The 18,543-nt window shown below is 41.8% G+C and overlaps 2 protein-coding genes across 2 annotated transcripts in view; one reads left to right on the top strand and one right to left on the bottom strand.

The window, feature by feature from the left end:
* Positions 1–7,790, top strand: part of PLEKHH1 (pleckstrin homology, MyTH4 and FERM domain containing H1) — a 44,335-nt gene extending 36,545 nt beyond the window's left edge. Inside the window, exons 22-28 of the mRNA XM_009634181.2 lie at positions 796–896; positions 2,716–2,857; positions 3,753–3,895; positions 4,759–4,888; positions 6,520–6,606; positions 7,155–7,301; positions 7,614–7,790. Coding sequence (XP_009632476.2) covers positions 796–896; positions 2,716–2,857; positions 3,753–3,895; positions 4,759–4,888; positions 6,520–6,606; positions 7,155–7,301; positions 7,614–7,790 — 927 coding nt within the window. The remainder of the gene's footprint in view (positions 1–795; positions 897–2,715; positions 2,858–3,752; positions 3,896–4,758; positions 4,889–6,519; positions 6,607–7,154; positions 7,302–7,613) is intronic.
* A 5,117-nt stretch (positions 7,791–12,907) lies between these two features.
* Positions 12,908–18,543, bottom strand: part of PIGH (phosphatidylinositol glycan anchor biosynthesis class H) — a 6,595-nt gene continuing 959 nt past the window's right edge. The window contains exons 2-4 of the mRNA XM_009634143.2: positions 16,387–16,554; positions 15,695–15,778; positions 12,908–13,508 (exon numbers count right to left, since the gene is read on the bottom strand). Of these exons, the coding sequence (XP_009632438.1) occupies positions 13,407–13,508; positions 15,695–15,778; positions 16,387–16,554 (354 nt within the window). The 3' untranslated portion in view covers positions 12,908–13,406. The remainder of the gene's footprint in view (positions 13,509–15,694; positions 15,779–16,386; positions 16,555–18,543) is intronic.

Raw genomic sequence — 18,543 nt, 5'->3', positions numbered from 1 at the left:
TAGCAAAAGATAAATAGGGGCCTTTATCTGACCACTTGTAAAAGGATTGCAATAACCAAGAGAAGCCAAATAGAACCAAAGATATTAACCATGCTAATACTAAAAATATGTCTGAGCTACAAAGTTGGAATCTATGACCAAATGTTCCTGAAGTCTGGACATTCACATCCAAGGGTTCGGTTTAGCCAAGCACATAGACGGCTGCTAGTCAGAGGATACATTAGTGCTTTAGTTTGGCTCAGGGGGGCACTTTTTAAAAAACCTACCAGTCATTTCTATTAACCGTGCTTTGATTCACATTAAGGAGCAACCTTAGAGAGCATGAAACAGATTCTTTTTATATGAAACATGAACTGGAAGATGCGATCCAACATAGTAGTGGGCTTTCAGGCCATTTGATCAGACTAAAGCTAATCCAAAGGCAAACCCTTTGAAACCCATATAGCATGGGCATGGAGTTTTAGGAACAGGCGTTTCACTGTGCAGATCTGCTCCTCATGGGCTTTGCTACTTGCTGACATAGACATAGCCACAGAGTGGCTACCAGAGCAGAATTCACTTACAGATGTCCCCTGAAGATTAGAGCTGGAGTTTTCAGTTGAAACACTTTCATTTTTACATACTGTGTAATAGAAAAAGGAATTGTTTTGTCACTTTTGGCTGTGTTTATGCTGATCCAGTCTATTTCTTTATCTTCTGTGTTCCACAATACTTTTTTCACTTACTTTTCCCCCAAGCCTTGGCTATACATTTCACCTCAGTTTGTCTCTCCTCTCTCTATTATATTTTTAAAAGATCTGTGATGTCATCTCTAAATGGGAACAAGCCTTAAAAGAATTGCATCCCGGAAAATACGAAGGTGGCACAAGAATTGTGAAGTTGACCTATAAGAACAGGTATGGTGCTTTGTTGGTGGGCCTCACTACTGCTGTTAATTAAACATTTCTGGACTGGCTATATCTCTGTAGAGGGCCAGTAATTTATAGTACTGTTAGTGCCAAAACTATTTTAGCTAAGAAGCATTCAAATCCTACATGAGAAGTGATGACTTTTGTGTGCAGTACATGTGTAAAAGAGGGTACATGGCCTAGAGGTAAAACCCAAACCACTTTGCAATAGCAGAATAGACTTTAAATGGGTTAAGAACTAGCTGTAGCACAATAAGACATACTTGGCACAATTTCATTTGCCTAGATCCTATAACATAATTAAATAATGTGTGTTAGGTGAGAGGAAGAGAGACCTGGGGGGAAAATTCACCAGTGAAAACGAATATGCTGAAACTTGCAATTAAGTGAAGAATCACAGAGATGGAAAAGATACAAGAACAATGTTCTAAATGGCACGAGCTGTAGAGGAGACATGTAGTAGCAGTGCCCAGACTTTATTAAGAAAGAAACTTTAAAAGTTAAATGACAAGAGATAGTAGAGAATGAAAATATGAGACAAAGATCTAACCAAAAACTGGAACAAGTTCATAATTTGTAATACAGACAGGAATTCTGAATTACAGTGAATGGAGAGCTGTGCGTGAGAACAAGGAATGGCTTTCTGCATGTGAATTCTGTTTAGAGCAAAACACGGGCCACCCCAAAACCAGAAAGAGACAAAGTTCTATATGGAATGTATGAAGATCTTGTTGACTGCAATGGTGGAAACAAGTTTCTGTGAAATTTGTTAGTTGGTGTAACAGAGGTGGAAGCAGAAGTTACTGCTTTTGACCCAGAAGACATTATTTGTTTAATGAGTGAAACTTTACAGTATTATTTTGTTGGCCTGGAATGTGCCTAGACTGGACAGCAAGAATGTTTTGATAAGGCCTTTCCAAGGTTGGGCTGTTCTGACACTAAGGACTCTGATAAGATGTGTGTAAGGTCACTATGGCCCCAATAGTGCTATTAATCTTAGATTGACATAAAAATAAACAAACTGATCTGCTGGAATGAATATCTTGTGTGGTATTGTGGAATATATAGTCATAGATGCAGCTGTAAATTAATATTTGAATTGGATGGTGTGGGCTGTAAATAGGCATGCATGAGGAATGGTTCTGGGAAGCATTCCCCAAGCTGGTGTCTTCAACCACTGTTAGTCATCCTGCTATACAACATCAAAGAAATTGCAAGTGTGAAGGGAATAAAAAATAGTAGGAAGCTTTGATTTACAAGAATGTTTCTTCAGTTTTTGAAACAGAGCCTGCTAACAGGGTCTCTTATTCCCTGCTGAAGCAAAATGAAGACTTTCTTAATAACAATATTATTGTAAGTGGTCAAAACAAAGCTGGCAAAAATAACAAGTCTACAAGGCTGTCATGCAGAAGTTTAAATGTGGAGAGTAGAGGCAGTTCTGTCATTAGCAGAGAAGGCCGTATCGTAAATATTGTCTGTCCGTGCTTGATGGGACAGATGGACACTGATTTACCTGTGTTTAATAAGGCTTTGCTGTCTTGAAGTCGTTTGCCCTCAGAATTCAAATGGCTTCCAAAGCTAGAAAATGTGTTTTGAGCCTCCTTGCCTAAATCTTGTTCATAAGGAAAGCATCTCAGCTTCCAAATCTCTGTCCAGTACCCCCACAATACACAAAGTTCACTTTGGAGAAGGAGAGGGAAAAAAAAAAACCAACCCACTCTTATTTTTACTCACCTTGATTAAAGTTCCCACTTCTACTTTCAGTTCACAATATCTTTTTACTGTCACAATTCTCTCTGCTTTTTAGGCTATATTTTCGGAGCCAGGCCAAAGGTGAGACAGACCGGGAGCGGTTGCTACTGGCCTTCCAAGTCAGCAGTGAAATAGCCAATGGAAGGTTTCCTGTTAATAAGGAATTAGGTCTGGAAATGGTGGCTCTGATGGCTCAGGTGAGTGTGGCTATGGGCAGAAATCCTCCCTTTTGTCCTCCAGGGACTTCAGCTGTACACTGAATATCTTTGACTAAGCAGCTATCTTTTACATCAAAAGTGGTTTTTCTTATCAAACGAACAGTCTGAGGTGTACCACGCTAAACACATTATACCAGCATACATATGTTGTTAAAACACCTTTTGCTGTGGGGAAAGTTGTTATAGGAGTACCTCTTCTTTCCTTCTGAAGAAAACTAATGGAGAAAACAGTGAGGCTGGACTATCCCCAGAACTGCTCCAACCAGTGCCTTAGTAGAGATAGGAAATAGTATCACTACTGTAATTCCACGTAATAGTAAAAACTTCCCCTGTTTGCATTGCCAATAGCCTCTTACTCAGGAAGAGCATCTTGTAGGATCCTCCATTAGACCTCCAGGCTTGCATTTAGCATTTTACCACATAAAACACACAGTATGGGTTGTGGGCATGATCAGCAGGATAATAGTTTCTTACTGAGCTGAAACCAATTGTTGCATTTGTTAAAGAAATATCAACTGAGGTGAGGAAGCCAGAACATTGTCCAAACAATTTACAAATAGGCCGTTGTTTTAATTGACCTATTGAAAAATAAACCCCCAAACTTGGCAGTGTCTCCTTACAACAAGTAGCTGACTGAGATCTTGTTTTGCTTTCTTAGATCAGCAAAGAATTCCTTGGGCAGTCATGTTCTCAGTAGTTGCTTTGTTGTATGCATTTACCATGGTAAATGCTGTAGACAAAATTCCCCAACCTAATGGAGTCTTTTTGCGTGACTAATAACCCCAGTAGTTATTGATACAGGAATTAATGGAATGTTCTATTGCTCTAAAAACCCCATAGTTCTGTTGCACCATAAGCTATAATGTTGTCGTAGGTGGAATATGGGGATTTGGATCGACCAGGGTCTTCAAGTCCTGGGGGGACATCACAATCAAAAATGCAGCATCTTCTCCACCAGGTCTTAGATAAATTCTACCCCAAAGGCTACAAGCAAAACATTACTCCTGAACAGCTCAGGTAAATTGTTTGCTCTTCTATACTTTGCACTGAAAACAAATTTTACTTGCCTAAGATGAATTCTGTTTCTGAGGTTTTGTTTTACCCTTCCCTCAAGAGTCAATTGAATCCAGATGCCTAACATTTGCAATGAGCCATAAAGCCTGTACATATGGGCTGCTTCAGGCCATGCAGTAATTCTGGTAGGACGTATTTTGGCAGAGCTTTTTGATGTTCTGACTCGGAAATTGTCACACACATTGCAGAGGTCTTAGGTACTCAAGTGCAGAATTCAGATGCTGCTATGGATCTCAGCTCTAACTGTTTTAACAAGAGAGAATGATAATCTTCCAGATCCAAAGCTACTTAGGATTGCAGTGGTGGAACTAACACAATTACCTCCTTTTGGAAGTAAATTCCATCTGCATGTAGCAAGATAGCTGCCAAACCATCCCTTAGTGAGCCAAATCAAGAGTGAGTTTATAATATATATTGTCACTCCATATAGAGCATACTATAGACAAGTGAAGGTGAGAGTATAATTGAATGTGAAGACAAGCGAGGCAGGATTTTACTGTAACAGCTGCCTGAGAGTTGTAGTTACAGTTGTGTAATATATACACCAGTGAGCAACCCATATGTGGCTGCGATTCCTGGGCATTACAGCTTAACTAGTAGTAAAATAATTGTGGAAGTAGAGAAAACGCTAGAATAAACTCAGGATATACAACCCTCAGCTGACAGTGCTAACAACCCTGCCTGTAGTGCTGTCTAGAACAGCCCTTTGGGAATGAGCGGTACGTCTATTAACTGTTACCATTTTACTCACCTTTACTTGGAAGACATTAGTAAATGATGCTGTCTTGTGTCTTGGATTCTGAAAGGCAACTGGCTGACAGGCTGGCAACAAAGTGGATGGTGCTGCAGGGATGTTCTCCACCAGAATGCATTCGAATTTATTTGACGGTAGCCCGGAAATGGCCTCTCTTTGGAACCAAAATATTTGCTGCTAAGGTAACTGGAGCACACTTTTTTTCTGTTTCTGAGAGTGAATTACCTGAGCAGACATGTACCTGTGATCCCTGCTAACGTGGGTTGAAAATGCTTCTACTTCAGGAAGGGGAAAAACTGAACAATACTCTGTTCTGAACAAACAGCTGTTTGGTACCACATAGGTTTAGAAAGAAGGAAGAGAAACGTGTTCTAAACACTAGGGGTTGCTAGCATTCAGTAAATAAATACTGAAGGTTCCCTGGCTGCGTCAGGTGACCATAATACAGGGCACTAACTGTCCTCACAAACCTCGCCAAAGCTTTCTCATGCAGCGATTTCCCTGGCCATCAAGGCTGCAATGATAGTTTAAAAAATACTGTTTACATACCACTGGGGGGGTGGAAGGGAAGAGTCCCCTATAAATCACACCTGGCAGATGATGCTAGCTGAAAGGAGAATGGGTATTTCAGTCCTGTTCTTTGCTTGACACAGAGATGGCAGCTTTCCTTGCTACACAAGAGAGGCAAGCACTGCTAATGTCCTGTTGCAGAAACAGAAAAACTAAAGCACATATTGGGTGAGCTGCCAGCCCACAGGCATTAGCAGGAGAGCAAAAAACAGCTGGAGGGAGCGCTTCTCCCAATACTTTGTACTGTCCCTCGGCTTGTCCCAGGCAAGAGCTCTGTACCTATTACCCATGCCCAAACTAATGTCCTAGTGCATAGTGGCTGTCTGAGAAATCTTGTTTTGGCATTAACCACCTTCCTCAACCCAGCAGAAACCTCCTCTATTGGAAGCTTAAGATAGGTCTTGTTCATAGTTACATGTCTCTTGCTTTGAAGTCAAAGCTGCTATAGTTATGGAATAAAGCCTAAGGATGAAAGGGACCTCTTGAGTAAATATGCAAGAAGTTTTTGAAAAGACAATTATTTCCGCTGTCAGCAGTAAAACCAGAAGAGGTTGCTGACGCTGAAGAATCAGAATATAGAATAGTTCCACCCAGAGTTTAAATAATGTTGATATTTCTGATGATTAACATATTTTGTAACTTTCCAGTAGTTAAACAGCAAAGCCTATGGCATTAGCCACATAACAGCAGTTTCCCAGGAAAGATTAATATAATCAGCCGTAACAACACATAACTCATCTTTAACAGATAATTGATGCACATTTGTCAAAACCTGTAAGAAAGAAAACTGCATTGATGTTGGACTCAATGATCTCAAAGGTCTTTTCCAACCAAAGTGATTCTATGATTCTCTGTTACTGGGTGCCCTGGCATAGTAGAAACCAACAGGCTTCGCTGCCTGCCTGCCTGACTGACAGGAGAAGTGCAAGAACCCGAGCAGGGCAGAATGGATGTTTTGTTGCTCTGTCCTAGCATTTCCTTCAGTTTTAACTATTTAATTGATCTCAAAGCTTTCATTATCATTGCATCTCTTGTGGCACTAGTCCCAAAATTCTATGTAAATCTGAAAATGTTATTGCAGATTTTGAGAGAAGTCCTCTTAAAAATGAAACCAGGTCAGACCAGTAAGCCTATAGTATTCTCTCTCATCTTCAATTTATCCTTAAACCCCAAGATTTATGTCAGAAACATCTTTGTGTGGTGATCAAGAAATAGCCAAATTAATAATTTTCTTTTTCTCTAGCCTATTTTGCCTTCCTCATTGGAAGACTGTCCAGTCTGGATGGCTGTGAATGAAGATGGTATCAGCATACTGGATTATAACACTATGGTATGGTGAGGAACACTGTTTAAGAAAAATAACTTACTTCCCACAGAAAGACATTCCCCTGAGTCCACTTAAAGTCACTAAAAGTTTGTCTTTAACTTCAAATGGATCCAGAAGTTAATTTGTAGAAGTCAGAGATGAGGGAAGTCAGTGCTATGTTTGAATGCTACATAAACAAAGGAAAATTACAGCTGCAGTGTAAGGTAAGGTTGCATGAAACAGCTAACTGCCTCTTCGATGGGCAGCAAACACGCTCATGCATCTTGCAAAATCTCAGTGGTATTGTGCTTTACTACCACCACCTGGTATATAACAAAGTTTGGACAATTGCTCTGAAGCAGTGAGGCATCGAGCAAGCTAGGAGAAAACTAGAAATGCAATTCTCATTTGAGATTTCTCTGCCAGCTGTTACCTATAGAGCCAGTTACCTACACTGCCTGTTACTGCTGGAGATCCGGTGTTCTTGCAGTAAGTAGCAGATATAGCAGTTTAAAGTGGCCATTTTTTCTTTTACAGAACTATGACTCTTTCAAACTCTCTGTTGTCCGCAGCACTTAAAGGTCTCTTATTCATACTCCTCTGTGCTGACCTTTGGAGGCTGTCGAGATGACTTCATGATTGTAGTCAGTCAAATGAAAGAAAGGAGTTCTGGAAAAAACAGCACTGAAAAACTCCTTTTCGCCATGGCGATTCCAAAGGTAATTGGAAAATGAACAGTGAGTTTCTTTTCAGCTGGCAGTGTCACAGCTGGGCATTTTGTACAAGCCCTTGGGTCGGGTACCTGTAGCAGCTGCACCAGCCATATACATTCAATAAATCCTTTGTAAGCTGGAACCTTTAATCAAGAGACTTTTTCTACCTACCTCTTGAAGACAGACCTTCATTTCAAAACTGAACAATTCCATGTGAGAAAGCCTTTTGCAGAAGTTATGCAGTCAATAGATTCTAAAAATCAAAGGGCACTCTTACCTCTAATTGACTTGCAGTTAATCATTTTCTTTTTTCCGTAGATTCTTGAAGCAACACTTCTTATTGCCAGCTACATTAACTACCGTTCGACACCTTCAGTCCTATCTTCTACACAGCCCTCCCGAAGCAAAACACCTGCCAACAAGCTCTGGGAGACTGATAGTCGGTGCTTTTCTCCTTCCATGCCCCGAAGCACTAAGGGGCCCACCCTGCTCTGAGAGCTCATTCCAAATTACTTTGGGTATTTTGAGGGGTTTTTTGTGTTTGTTTTGGTTTTGTTTTTTTTTTTTTTGCACTGCACTCTACTGAATTGCAGACTGCTATGATTTTGCTGGTTACACACCTTACTTTTAATGCAGGTTCTGATTCTTCTTCCATGATAATAGACAAAGTTCCTTAGTGTGGGTTGAGGCAGTGTCTTTTCTCTTAAAAAAATGATGATTTGGGGGTCTGTGCAGGAGTTCCCTTTCCATGCCACACTCCATCCAAAATACCATGCCTCAGGTCATTTGCCTGCACAGTGCTCCTGTCACATTACATCTGTCCTCTTTCCTTGCACCCATTCTTCTTCCATCCCCTGATCTTGCCACTTTTCTTACAAGCACCTAAGTTTTCTTTGATCCCCCCCATTTCCAGCTTTGCACCTGCTTTTAGATCACCGCACACCCTATGTCTGGAATCTCAGTCCAGCTCTTAAAACTCCTAGTGGCCCCTTTTCCTCATCATAGCACCTTTCAGTTATTACCTTTATTTCCAATAATCTTCTGCTTGCATCAGTCCCTAACTTGCTCACTTTTTACCTGACTGAGACTTCCACCTCTGCAAGGCAGATTTGAGTGGCATACAGGCTTGAATCTGACTGCAGTGGGCTGAGCACACAGCCCTGTTAAAAGCAAAACCAGGTGGTAACGGATACCGTGGCATGTGGCATGAACCCTGTACAAGGATGCATCCTGTTGCACACTGCCTGCATTAGGAGCTGCGTATTGCTGCATCATAAACTAGATATATGCTGAAAAGGCTATTACCAGAGTGTAAAGATTAACATGACATAGTCTGATCAGGTTGTTTAGACATAACTTCAGCTCTGTGCTCTGGTTGTGAATAGCTGTCATATTAAAGGTTTTACCAGTGTTTAAATTCCATGTTGCCACACCCAGAACAACTATTAAGATAGCCTTTTTGCAGAGACAGTAACATTTTTTACGCAACTGCTTAACACAGCCAAGAGAATGATTTAATTTTCCTTAGAGCTGTAACAACAGCTCCCTGAAACTGATGCTAAAACTGAAAGAGAAACTTTCCAAGTCCTTGCTCCAGATGTGAAAGAAAGGAAGACGACACTGAGAAGGTAGAGGAACTAAACTGGCAAGAGTAATTACAATGCAATTGAAGGGAAATTTCAGACCTGAAATAGGGAGTATGGAATAAGAGTTCAGTGGTACTCATGGATATTCTCAACTTTATTTAAAGTGGAAACCTAGTGTCTTTGCATGTTGAGGACTTGGAATGACTGGGACTGCAACAGTGTCAGGTGTGATGCCCCAGCTCCTACATTTCAGGAGTCGATGCTGTTCTATGCTATAGACGAACATTAGGTCTCTGCTGCAGGGCTGAATGTGTCACCTGATCCATCATCAGACAAGCACTTTCAAAGACTCCTTCTGTTAATCACTGTTGTAGATGTTTTGAACCTGCACATAATCTCAGACAAAGGAAGACAAGGCAAGCGAATTTTGTACTTTTTCTGTCTTTCAGCAACTGGAACAGATCCTCCCAAACCAGCTCTGCCATTCTCAGTTGACAGAAGCTGCTCCTTTCAAACTCCTGCTTCCTTCATGCTACCATAGCAAGGAGGAGGTAGTTAGCAAATATGTACACAAGTATTGTTCTTCTGACTTCCCTAAAGAATGGGGTGGCTTTTGGTTTGGTGTTTTTTTTTTTTTTTGTGGATCTGTTTCAAAGGGACTTTGTTATGACTGAGAAGGTTAACGGATTTTAAAACAAATAAAAGAAAAATAGCAATTCTTATTGAAAAAAAAAAATAAAATCTACCTGGCTTGAGTTCAGCTATTTTGATAAGCATTCTAAAAAAGCTAAGGAAGAATAACTGCACTTTCAGAAGTACCATGTGCAACTTCATAATGATTATGCATTCATGGGCAACTTGGCCACATTAAAACAGTGTGAATCCAACCATTAGAAAGAATTTGGCAATAGCAAACCAAAGCTATTTGCAAATGAACAAACCAACCATACCAGTGTTTTTACTCCCTAGTACCTGCCACCAACCTTGAAACTAACGCACCCAGTGGAGCTGATACTTCAAGTTTTTTTTTCAAGCTTGCGGTGAGTGCAAAGCCACAAATTAAAAGAGAAGAACATGGGACAGACAAAAATCATTGTAAATCCAGCATCTTTGTAACATTAAAAAAAACCAAAACCAAAAAACCAAACCACTCCACGGTGGGTTGTGGAAGCAATATGGCAGACATAAACCAGGAAAAGACTGTATGAACAGAGACCTGATTTGCATGTACTGTAATGTACCCACTTGTTATGAATTTAAGGACCATCCCTTGAAGTTATGGAAAAGGGTAGAAGCTTTCTGAGCCAAAAACAATTTTGAGAAGGTATCTAGTTTCTTCTTTTTTTTTTCCTTAGATACTTTTAAGTGACTATATCTCCTGACAGAGTGGTCAGTAGTATGTATTTCCTCTCTTTCTCTCCCTCACATAGAATCACAGCATGTTTTCGGTTGGAAGGGACCCCTAGAGGTCATCTAGTCCAACCCCCCCTGCACAGAGTGAACTCAGTATCACTACATCAGTTTGTAGAGCATTATTTTTCCTCACTCATTCACCTGTGCCTAACAATTCCTCCTGTATCCAAAGGTCTGTTTGGCAGCCTGCTTCTTGTATCCCACCACTAACAAAGCTGCTTCAGAACAAGCTGAGCTGTCATCAGTGATGGGGATGCTTGAGGCATAGAAGTCTCCAGTTCACAGTTCATAGAATCATAGAATGTTTTGGGTTGGAAGGGACCCCTAGAGGTCATCTAGTCAACCCCCAGTTGAGAGGCTGTACTTAACCTTACAGTGCTAACGCGTCCTTAGAGATTTGTACCAGGGCAAACAGGAAGCAAAGATGTTGAATAAGCAAGAGCTGTCTTTTCTGCTGTAACTGCACTTTAAATTGAGAAGCATGGCACATAGACCTTCTTTTCCTTACTTATTTCTTAAAAATATTCACCAATACTTGAGTATTTCAGGGACCACCCCACTCTGATGGATGCACATATACCTCCTACTTATAGCTTACCTGACTTCAACCAACCAGCCAACCCTCTGTAGGTACCTATTTTGTATGATTCTTTAGTAGAGAAAGCAATTTTTATCAATGCTTTTGGCAATGACTATTGCTGCAGCATAGAACGAGATGACAAAAGCCTTTGTTTTCCTAACTGCTGTGTGTATGTAAAAGGCTGTCTGGGAGACAGTGTGAGATTTCTGTTTGTTCTTAATAAAATGCAATTATTGTGAATTAAACTATTATTCACAGAATGAAAGAAACTATTTTAAAAGCCAAAATAGTCTTGATGGACAAAGTCTGTGTTTGGTATCAAGGCACATACCTGCCCTCATCCAATTCCTTGTTTCTCTCTGGTGATCTTTGCTCACTTTAGTGGATGACTCAAGCACACTCCTGTGGGCACAGGGTGTTCACTCCTTCAAAAGACAGCTAAAACAATCTCCCGGACTTCCTCCTGTGACACAGCTACTTGGTCACTTCTTCAGTGCACATTCTCAGGCTTTTTACAGCAGCGGGATTTTTACAGCTGAGTCAACACACTCTTAAGCTCAAGACTCTGTCCACTCTGCTGAGACATAATTTATTTTCTGACACATTCTCCCCACAGCTTAGCGAATCTTCCTTCTGCTATAGTGCTCTTCAAGGGCCTTGACTGTTTCTCCTCCTCATGAAGAAACACAGCCTGGCTGAACCACGCCCTGAGCCATGCGCAACTCAAGTGTACCATGAGGTTCTTAGCCACAGGACCTCCGCTGTAGTCATTTACACTGCAGTCATGCTCCCAGGGCCTGCCGCTGCTGCTGTTAGCCAATTTCTGCCCCAACACCCACTCTTCCCCGTTCTGCCTGGACTTGCAACCAAACCCAGTTTGCATCAGGGTGGAGCTTCACTAACTTCAGAGAGACCTACCAACTTACATTAAGGCAGCACTGGAATTAAAAATCTGGCCAACCCCAACATCTAAAGTATTTATGAGAAATAAAACCGTAAGAAATTAATTAACCTAGACAACATTACCCCAAAGCTAGTGGCACATCCCCAAGCTGCTGCCTTTCATTTGGACAAGCAGAATACTTCCTGTGACATGAGCGAACCTGTGGCTTTCAAATTTCATGGCACTGTGGAAAAAAAAAAAAGGTCACCTTATCTCTACCATATTGCATGATGGTATGTTGCCATGTTTTAATTACAGATTATATAGACAAGCATAGTACAGCATCATATGCAAATTAAGCATGACCCCTAGGCTCCTGCCACCTTGCTGGTTTAGCTATTGTTTTGACATTTCAATTGTCTCAGTGCTATTACTAAGGAGTCATGGGGAAAAAAAAAAAAGAAAAAAAGAGACATATCAGGTAAAAGTTACAGTAATTTTTAGCTCATCAACAAAGATTTCCCAACCTTAAGTTACTCTTGAGAGCAGAGATCAATAAAACTTTATTCACATAGTCATTACAATCATTTTCAACAACACATTTTCCTCGTGTTCTCAGGTGGCCTTTTTAATGCCACATCTTTTCCACATCCTGCATCACCATGCCCCTGCCCCATTCAGCAATGGGTCCACATTTTCACTGTCTTCCTTCTGCTACTTATGTAGTTACAGAAGCCCTTCTTGTTGCCTTTGATATCCCTCAACAGATTCAACTCCAGGCGGGCTTTGGCATTCCTAACCACATCTCAGACAGCGTTGCTGCATTCCTCCCAGGTTACCCATCCCTGCTTCCACCTTTTTGTGCTCAAGTTCTGCCAGGAGCAACTTGATCATCCACACAGGCTTCCTGGCATTTTTGCTTGACTTCCTGCTCTTTGGGATAGGCTGTTCTTGAGCTTAGAGGAGGTGATCCTTGACTGTCAATCAGCTTTCCTGGACCCTTCTTCCCTCTAGGGCTCCATCCCATGGGACTCTTTCAAGCAGATCCCTGACGAGGTCACTGTCTGCTCTCCTATGTTTATTTCATTAAACATAATTAAACACAACAGTATATTTTAATTTTCTGTTATTTTCTTTCTGAAATGCTCCTGTGGATCAGGAAGTTACCATCCCAGCCCACATATCAGATTTCATATTTACAGTGGTATATGCTGTTTTCAAACAAAGGGTTAAATAGAAACAAAAAAATGCATATTTTTGGCAGTCTGGCCAAGGTTACATTATGAGTTTATCATAACTTTCAGATCCACAGAAGAGTAAACGTTAGATGCATGTTCTTGCCTCCTTTGCCCTATTTCCCCATAATTATTTTCTGGAGAGGCAAGGAAAAAACCTTTTCTGTCTGAGCCTAAAAGTTCTGCTCACCTGTCTTCATAGCAGAGAATTTCAAGGTTCGCTTCTGTGTTTGAACTGACATCTTCTGTAACAACTCTGTGAGTCTGTGCAGGCCTTTAGCCCTAACATCGTCGTACTGCTGCACTGCTTTCTACTCATCTAATTAAGAAAAGCCGTGGGGCAGTTTTGCTTGCTTTTCCATATGTGTCTCCGAGTCCCGCTGCAAGTTTTCTGCTTTGATTTTGGTTTTTTTACTATTTTATTCCACTTGATTGTGGAGCTGTCTTCCTCTGCTCCAGGATTTCTTGACAACTTTTGTACACTTCTATCAAGCAGTCCAAACGTGGCTTGGAGCTCTAGAATTTAAGTCAAACAACAAGAATCAGGCTGTGAACTGGCTGTAAAAGAGCTGGAAAGCTTAACTTCCCACTAGTGAGACTGTCAGGCAAAGAAAGGTTGACACAAAGCTGACTATCACAGAAGCATGCATGTATAAGGAATGCAACAGCAAGATATCTGTAGTTAATTAGCTTTCTCACATTAAAATCAATGGAGAATAGATTTCCCTTTCACACGTTTGCTGACAAATAATCCATCAAACTTCAGGAGGTGTTTGATGCAAGTTGGTGATACAGGAAGGCAAAGCCATTCCATAAGCCATACTTGCTCGGTGATGAAAAATGGCCAGTCCCTGAAGCTGTCGGGTCAAAACATGCAGGACCATTCTGCAGTTAGCCTGAATCTCTCACCAAACCAGAAATCCTCCCCTTTCTCAGCTCACAGTGACAGCATGGAAGAACATCCACACTTCCCAACCCATTAAACTATCTACAAGGCCATACTCCTTCTAGAGACCTAACAAACAGCAGATTCCCATACACTACTCCACCATCCTAGAAGGCCTCCATCCTGAAAAATCTACCCTCACGACAGGGAATTCAGACACCTGGCCCTTGGCCTCTGCTAGTACTGTCAACAAAAGGACAACGGGAGGTTAACTGAAAGCATCAATTCATTTCACACAAACAGTGAATGGTGGTCAAAGTATAATGGTTTTCCATCACTTCTAACCTGGACCAGATTAAAAGCAGCAAGGAGGTGAAAGTTTCTCAGTCCCACAGTCCCTGTGGTCCCATGACTTTTTTGCTCCCAAAACAGCATTACCGTGTAAAGTCCATCAAACGCCTCTCTCCTTGCAAGTGTTGCTTAAGAGAACAATAGGTCAATTCAGCGCAGAAGTGCTCCTGGGCTCAGTGACACGGTAAATTATATTTTTGAAGGCTGACATAACTTAGAGGAACCCAATGAAGGAGACGTAGCAAAGTTACTAATTACTGCTCCTTCAAAACTAAGTAACATACTAACTTGCACGTTAAAGTGAGAATTACTGACAGGTAATGAACTGCAAACTGACACAGCTCTTTCTGTACCTCCTTTGCTGGTGGAGTCAACTCTACCAATGCTAAGGTATTTCCATGAAAATAGAACTGTTTGGAGTCGAGCTAGAAAAAAAAGAGACACTACACAAATGCCAGGCAGCCTCTTTGAAGCTGGAAAGGAACATGTATAACTAAAACAAGGCTCCTGATTGCAGCTCTCTGGAATTTATTAGTTGTTGATTTCCAGCAAATCGATTTTTTTGCCTTGACTATGTGTGAAGTGCTTAATTTATATTACTGTTAGTAAACAACTTTACAACTGTGGGACTGAGTTAGCAGCAGACATCAATGGAATAGTCTATTTATACCCGTAAGTATTCAGCTGAAGACTAACTGTATCCAGTCATAAACTAGATGTGGACTACAACATAGTAAGTCACCAGCAGCAGGTGAATTAAGAAGGACAGAGAGGGCTATAAACCTCACCAGTCTTAAGATGTGAGGTACCTCTGTACTGCCTACCACCGCTCAAGGATCAGGGATTGTTGTGTTAGGTGCATACACGCAGAAAGGAAATCCATCCCCAAAATGGGATTATGAACAGTCAGAACAAGTTAGCAAGAGAAGAGAAAGGGGAGACAGGGTAACGGTAAAGCAAACAAGTTATTATACATTAAGCAAACTGCTCACAGCTTGTACTGTGATCTTTGTCAACGGGTGAGACAGGGGAAGTCATTCTAATGCCAAGCAGGTTTTTATGAGCCCTTTTGGCACACAGAGCTGAGAGAAAAATCAACTGTAGCACAATGCCATAGCTATGATGGTAACACTGAGCATAAGACTACACAGAAAGTTGTATGAGTCCTCAGGACCCTGCGTGAGCCAAAGACTTCTAGCTCATGCAAACACCTGACTGGGTTCAGATTTACACAGCTCCCTGTTGTTTGAATGGAGGGCAAATGAAAAAAACCATCCCTGGCGTGTACTTCTATGAGACTTCTAATACCACCCATTCCACAATTCTGTGAGACCCACCCTGAAGGCCCAGTCAGGGAAAGGCAATGGTAAGCAGCTGCCTGGGGTGGAATAAAGATATGCCTAGACAACTGGCACACACACACAGACCACAGATCGGGATTTCTCCACCATTCAGTAAAACTCACCTGAAAGAGCGGCACGACCTCAGATACTCCCTGAGGATCTCCAGGGTCCTGAAGGAGGATGCACAGGTAGTAGATAACTTTCTGCTACAAGACAAACAGACAAAAGCATCGGCGTTTGAAAATGCTATCGAAGTGCCTGGAGTTATCACAGAAAGAGGATCCGTTTCAAGTCCTCGGGCTGAAGGCCAATCACCCCAGGCCACAGCCAAGGCTACAAATTTACAGCTTTCCTCTTTTACCTGTGTTTTTTTCTATTCAATTTTCAACATGAAAACAACACACACGTGCTGGAAGGGTAAGGTCTGCTTTACTAAAGGAGCTTTGCAGAAAACCCCTGCAACACGAAAAATAATCTCTTGCATTGTCTATCTTATCTCTGTCTTGACCAGTTACGGAGTTTGGCATCAGGATTTGTACAAACAGTACAACACAAAGAGCTAAAACCACTAGCTCAGTGTCAGTGGCATTATCTGAGAGATGGATTTGGCTTTTTGAGCTTATTTTTTGGCTTGAGTTCTCCTTTAAAGGTAAGAGAAAAGAGAATAAAGAGAGAAATCTGACACAAAGCTCCTGCTGTCAGTAAAGCAATGGATGGTGCTGTGTTTAATTGCTCTGGTAAATCACGCTCAGGAAAATGTGCTGGATGGGAGCGTGCCCACAGATACACAAGAAGAAAGACTGCATATGATTACCATATGGATGGCTTCATTGATAACCACGTCCTTCACTCGGCCCACCAGTAGGGATTCCTGGTCAATTTTCACGAAGTGCAGATATATGATCAGGCCAATCAGCGTGATGAAGATAGCAGCAGAAAGCACCATACTATTCTGCAACACAAGCCAAGCAAAGACAGAGCTCTGGTCTTACAGTTAATTGAACATGGCTTTAGAGAGAGTAATATCACATAGTAAATTACAATATTAAAGCTACAGTTACAAGGTAGTTTTACTTAGGTAGAGCCCTTTCATTCACCTGGCTGGCTGCTATATGTGTAATGAGATTTAAATCAGTCTTCACAGTATGGTCTGCAAGAACTGGGAGCTGAAACTGAAAACTGCAAGAAAACTATTCCCTTATAAGTTTAGTGCAGAGAGATCAACTAAAACCAGCTAGTTACACCAATGACAGCATATTATACAAATGTCTACACAGATGATGTCACTGACAGAGAACTGTTGTGAAACATCTGGTAGAACTGAGGATGGAGTCTCAGAGGGGAAGAAAAATCTTTTAGGAAAAAACATTGGCCTAGTGGTTTTCTTCTTGCAAATTGCAAGTCTAAGCTTGTCCAAACCTTGTCTCTCTTCCTGCCTTAAATACAAATGTTTGTCTGAGGACGAATGTCTTTTGCATGCTGCAATCTTGGGATTGCTGTTGCATAAAATAATATATAACTGATGAAACTGCAGTCAACGGTAAGTCATCTGAAGACCTGAAAATAAATCCTAAAGGTCCGCAACCCACAACCTGTTTCTGGGACATGTTTTAGAGAGCTCCAGGCCGCTTATCCATGAACCAAAGTTATAACTGACACTGCCTAAAGGACCAGAACTGCATGGCCCCACTGCTCAAGCTGGGTCTGTACCACCATGGGAAGTAAAGAAGCTGTGGCCACGTTCAAAGGGAAAGGATAGGGGACTTCTCCAGAAGTTTGTCATCATGGGAAAAAAACCAGTCATGAATTACAGACACTGAAATCCACACAGAGAGAGACTTTCAGAACTGGTTTCCTGGCAGAAAGGAAGGATTGCAGTCAATTGTGTACAAGCCACATGAACACATGTAAAAGCAAACAGGAGGACAGTGGGTGGTAACCACTGGCTGGGGTGTATGCTTTCGTAACAAGTAGAATCATAGAATAGAATCATAGAATCACTTTGGTTGGAAAAGACCTTTGAGATCACCGTGTCCAACCTTTAACCTAACCCTGACATCCCACCACTAAACCATGTCCCTAAGCACCTCATCTATCCTTCTTTTAAATACCTCCAGGGATGAGGACTCAACCACCTCCCTGGGCAGCCCATTCCAGAGCCTGACAACCCTTTCGGTGAAGAAGTTTTTCCTAATGTCTAGCCTAAACCTGCCCTGGCGCAGCTTCAAACCGAGTAAAGCTCGAACACAGCTTCCCTTCCATCTAGAGGAAGGTGAACCATCTTTTCGTATCAGAAACCTGCCAACTGACCCACGTCGCAATCTCTGAGTTCGTTGGGAAAGATTATTGAAAAAATTGAAGTGAAATAGTCATAGCATTAGTCACAGTGACCTGCTTCTTCAGTCAAGCTACTGACTCCAATCTGGAGATAACTGGTCTGGATCTACAAGTTGGTCCTTCCCTGCAAGTATGGGTCACAGATCAGACACCTAAACTAATACTTTTGGATGTATCAGCAGCTTTTGAAATCTGTACCGCCCAGGTCTTACTGCCTCAGCTGTGAAACACGAGCAAGTAGATGACATGCATGGTGTAGTGCTCTCGGAGTCACTCAGAAAAATCCCTTCCGGGACTAACAATCACTCACCTTCTTCAATATGTCCTTTATTCCGGATTCATGCAACTCACCTCTCCGTCTGTTATTTGGGAGCACGCCAGGCACTACTCAACACCCATGCAAACATCTACCCTACCTGGCAAGAGGCTACAAACCAACGGAGGCATCGGAGAAGCCTCCGAGAGCAGCCGGCGGCAGCCTGTGAGCCCTCAGACGCAGGCTAGCACAGCTCTCTCTTTTTCACCACACACTCATCACAATCTACCGCCTCGGCGTCCCCAGAGCACGGAGGAGGCCCAGCAAACGCGGGGACCGCCCTTTGCCGGCACTGGCCACCTTCCTCGGCCCGCGTTG

This window comes from Egretta garzetta, unplaced genomic scaffold (genome assembly GCF_000687185.1).
Source record: "Egretta garzetta isolate BGI_Z169 unplaced genomic scaffold, ASM68718v1 scaffold2, whole genome shotgun sequence".
Taxonomy (NCBI): Eukaryota; Metazoa; Chordata; class Aves; order Pelecaniformes; family Ardeidae; genus Egretta; species Egretta garzetta.
This window is presented reverse-complemented; position numbering and strand designations above follow the sequence as displayed.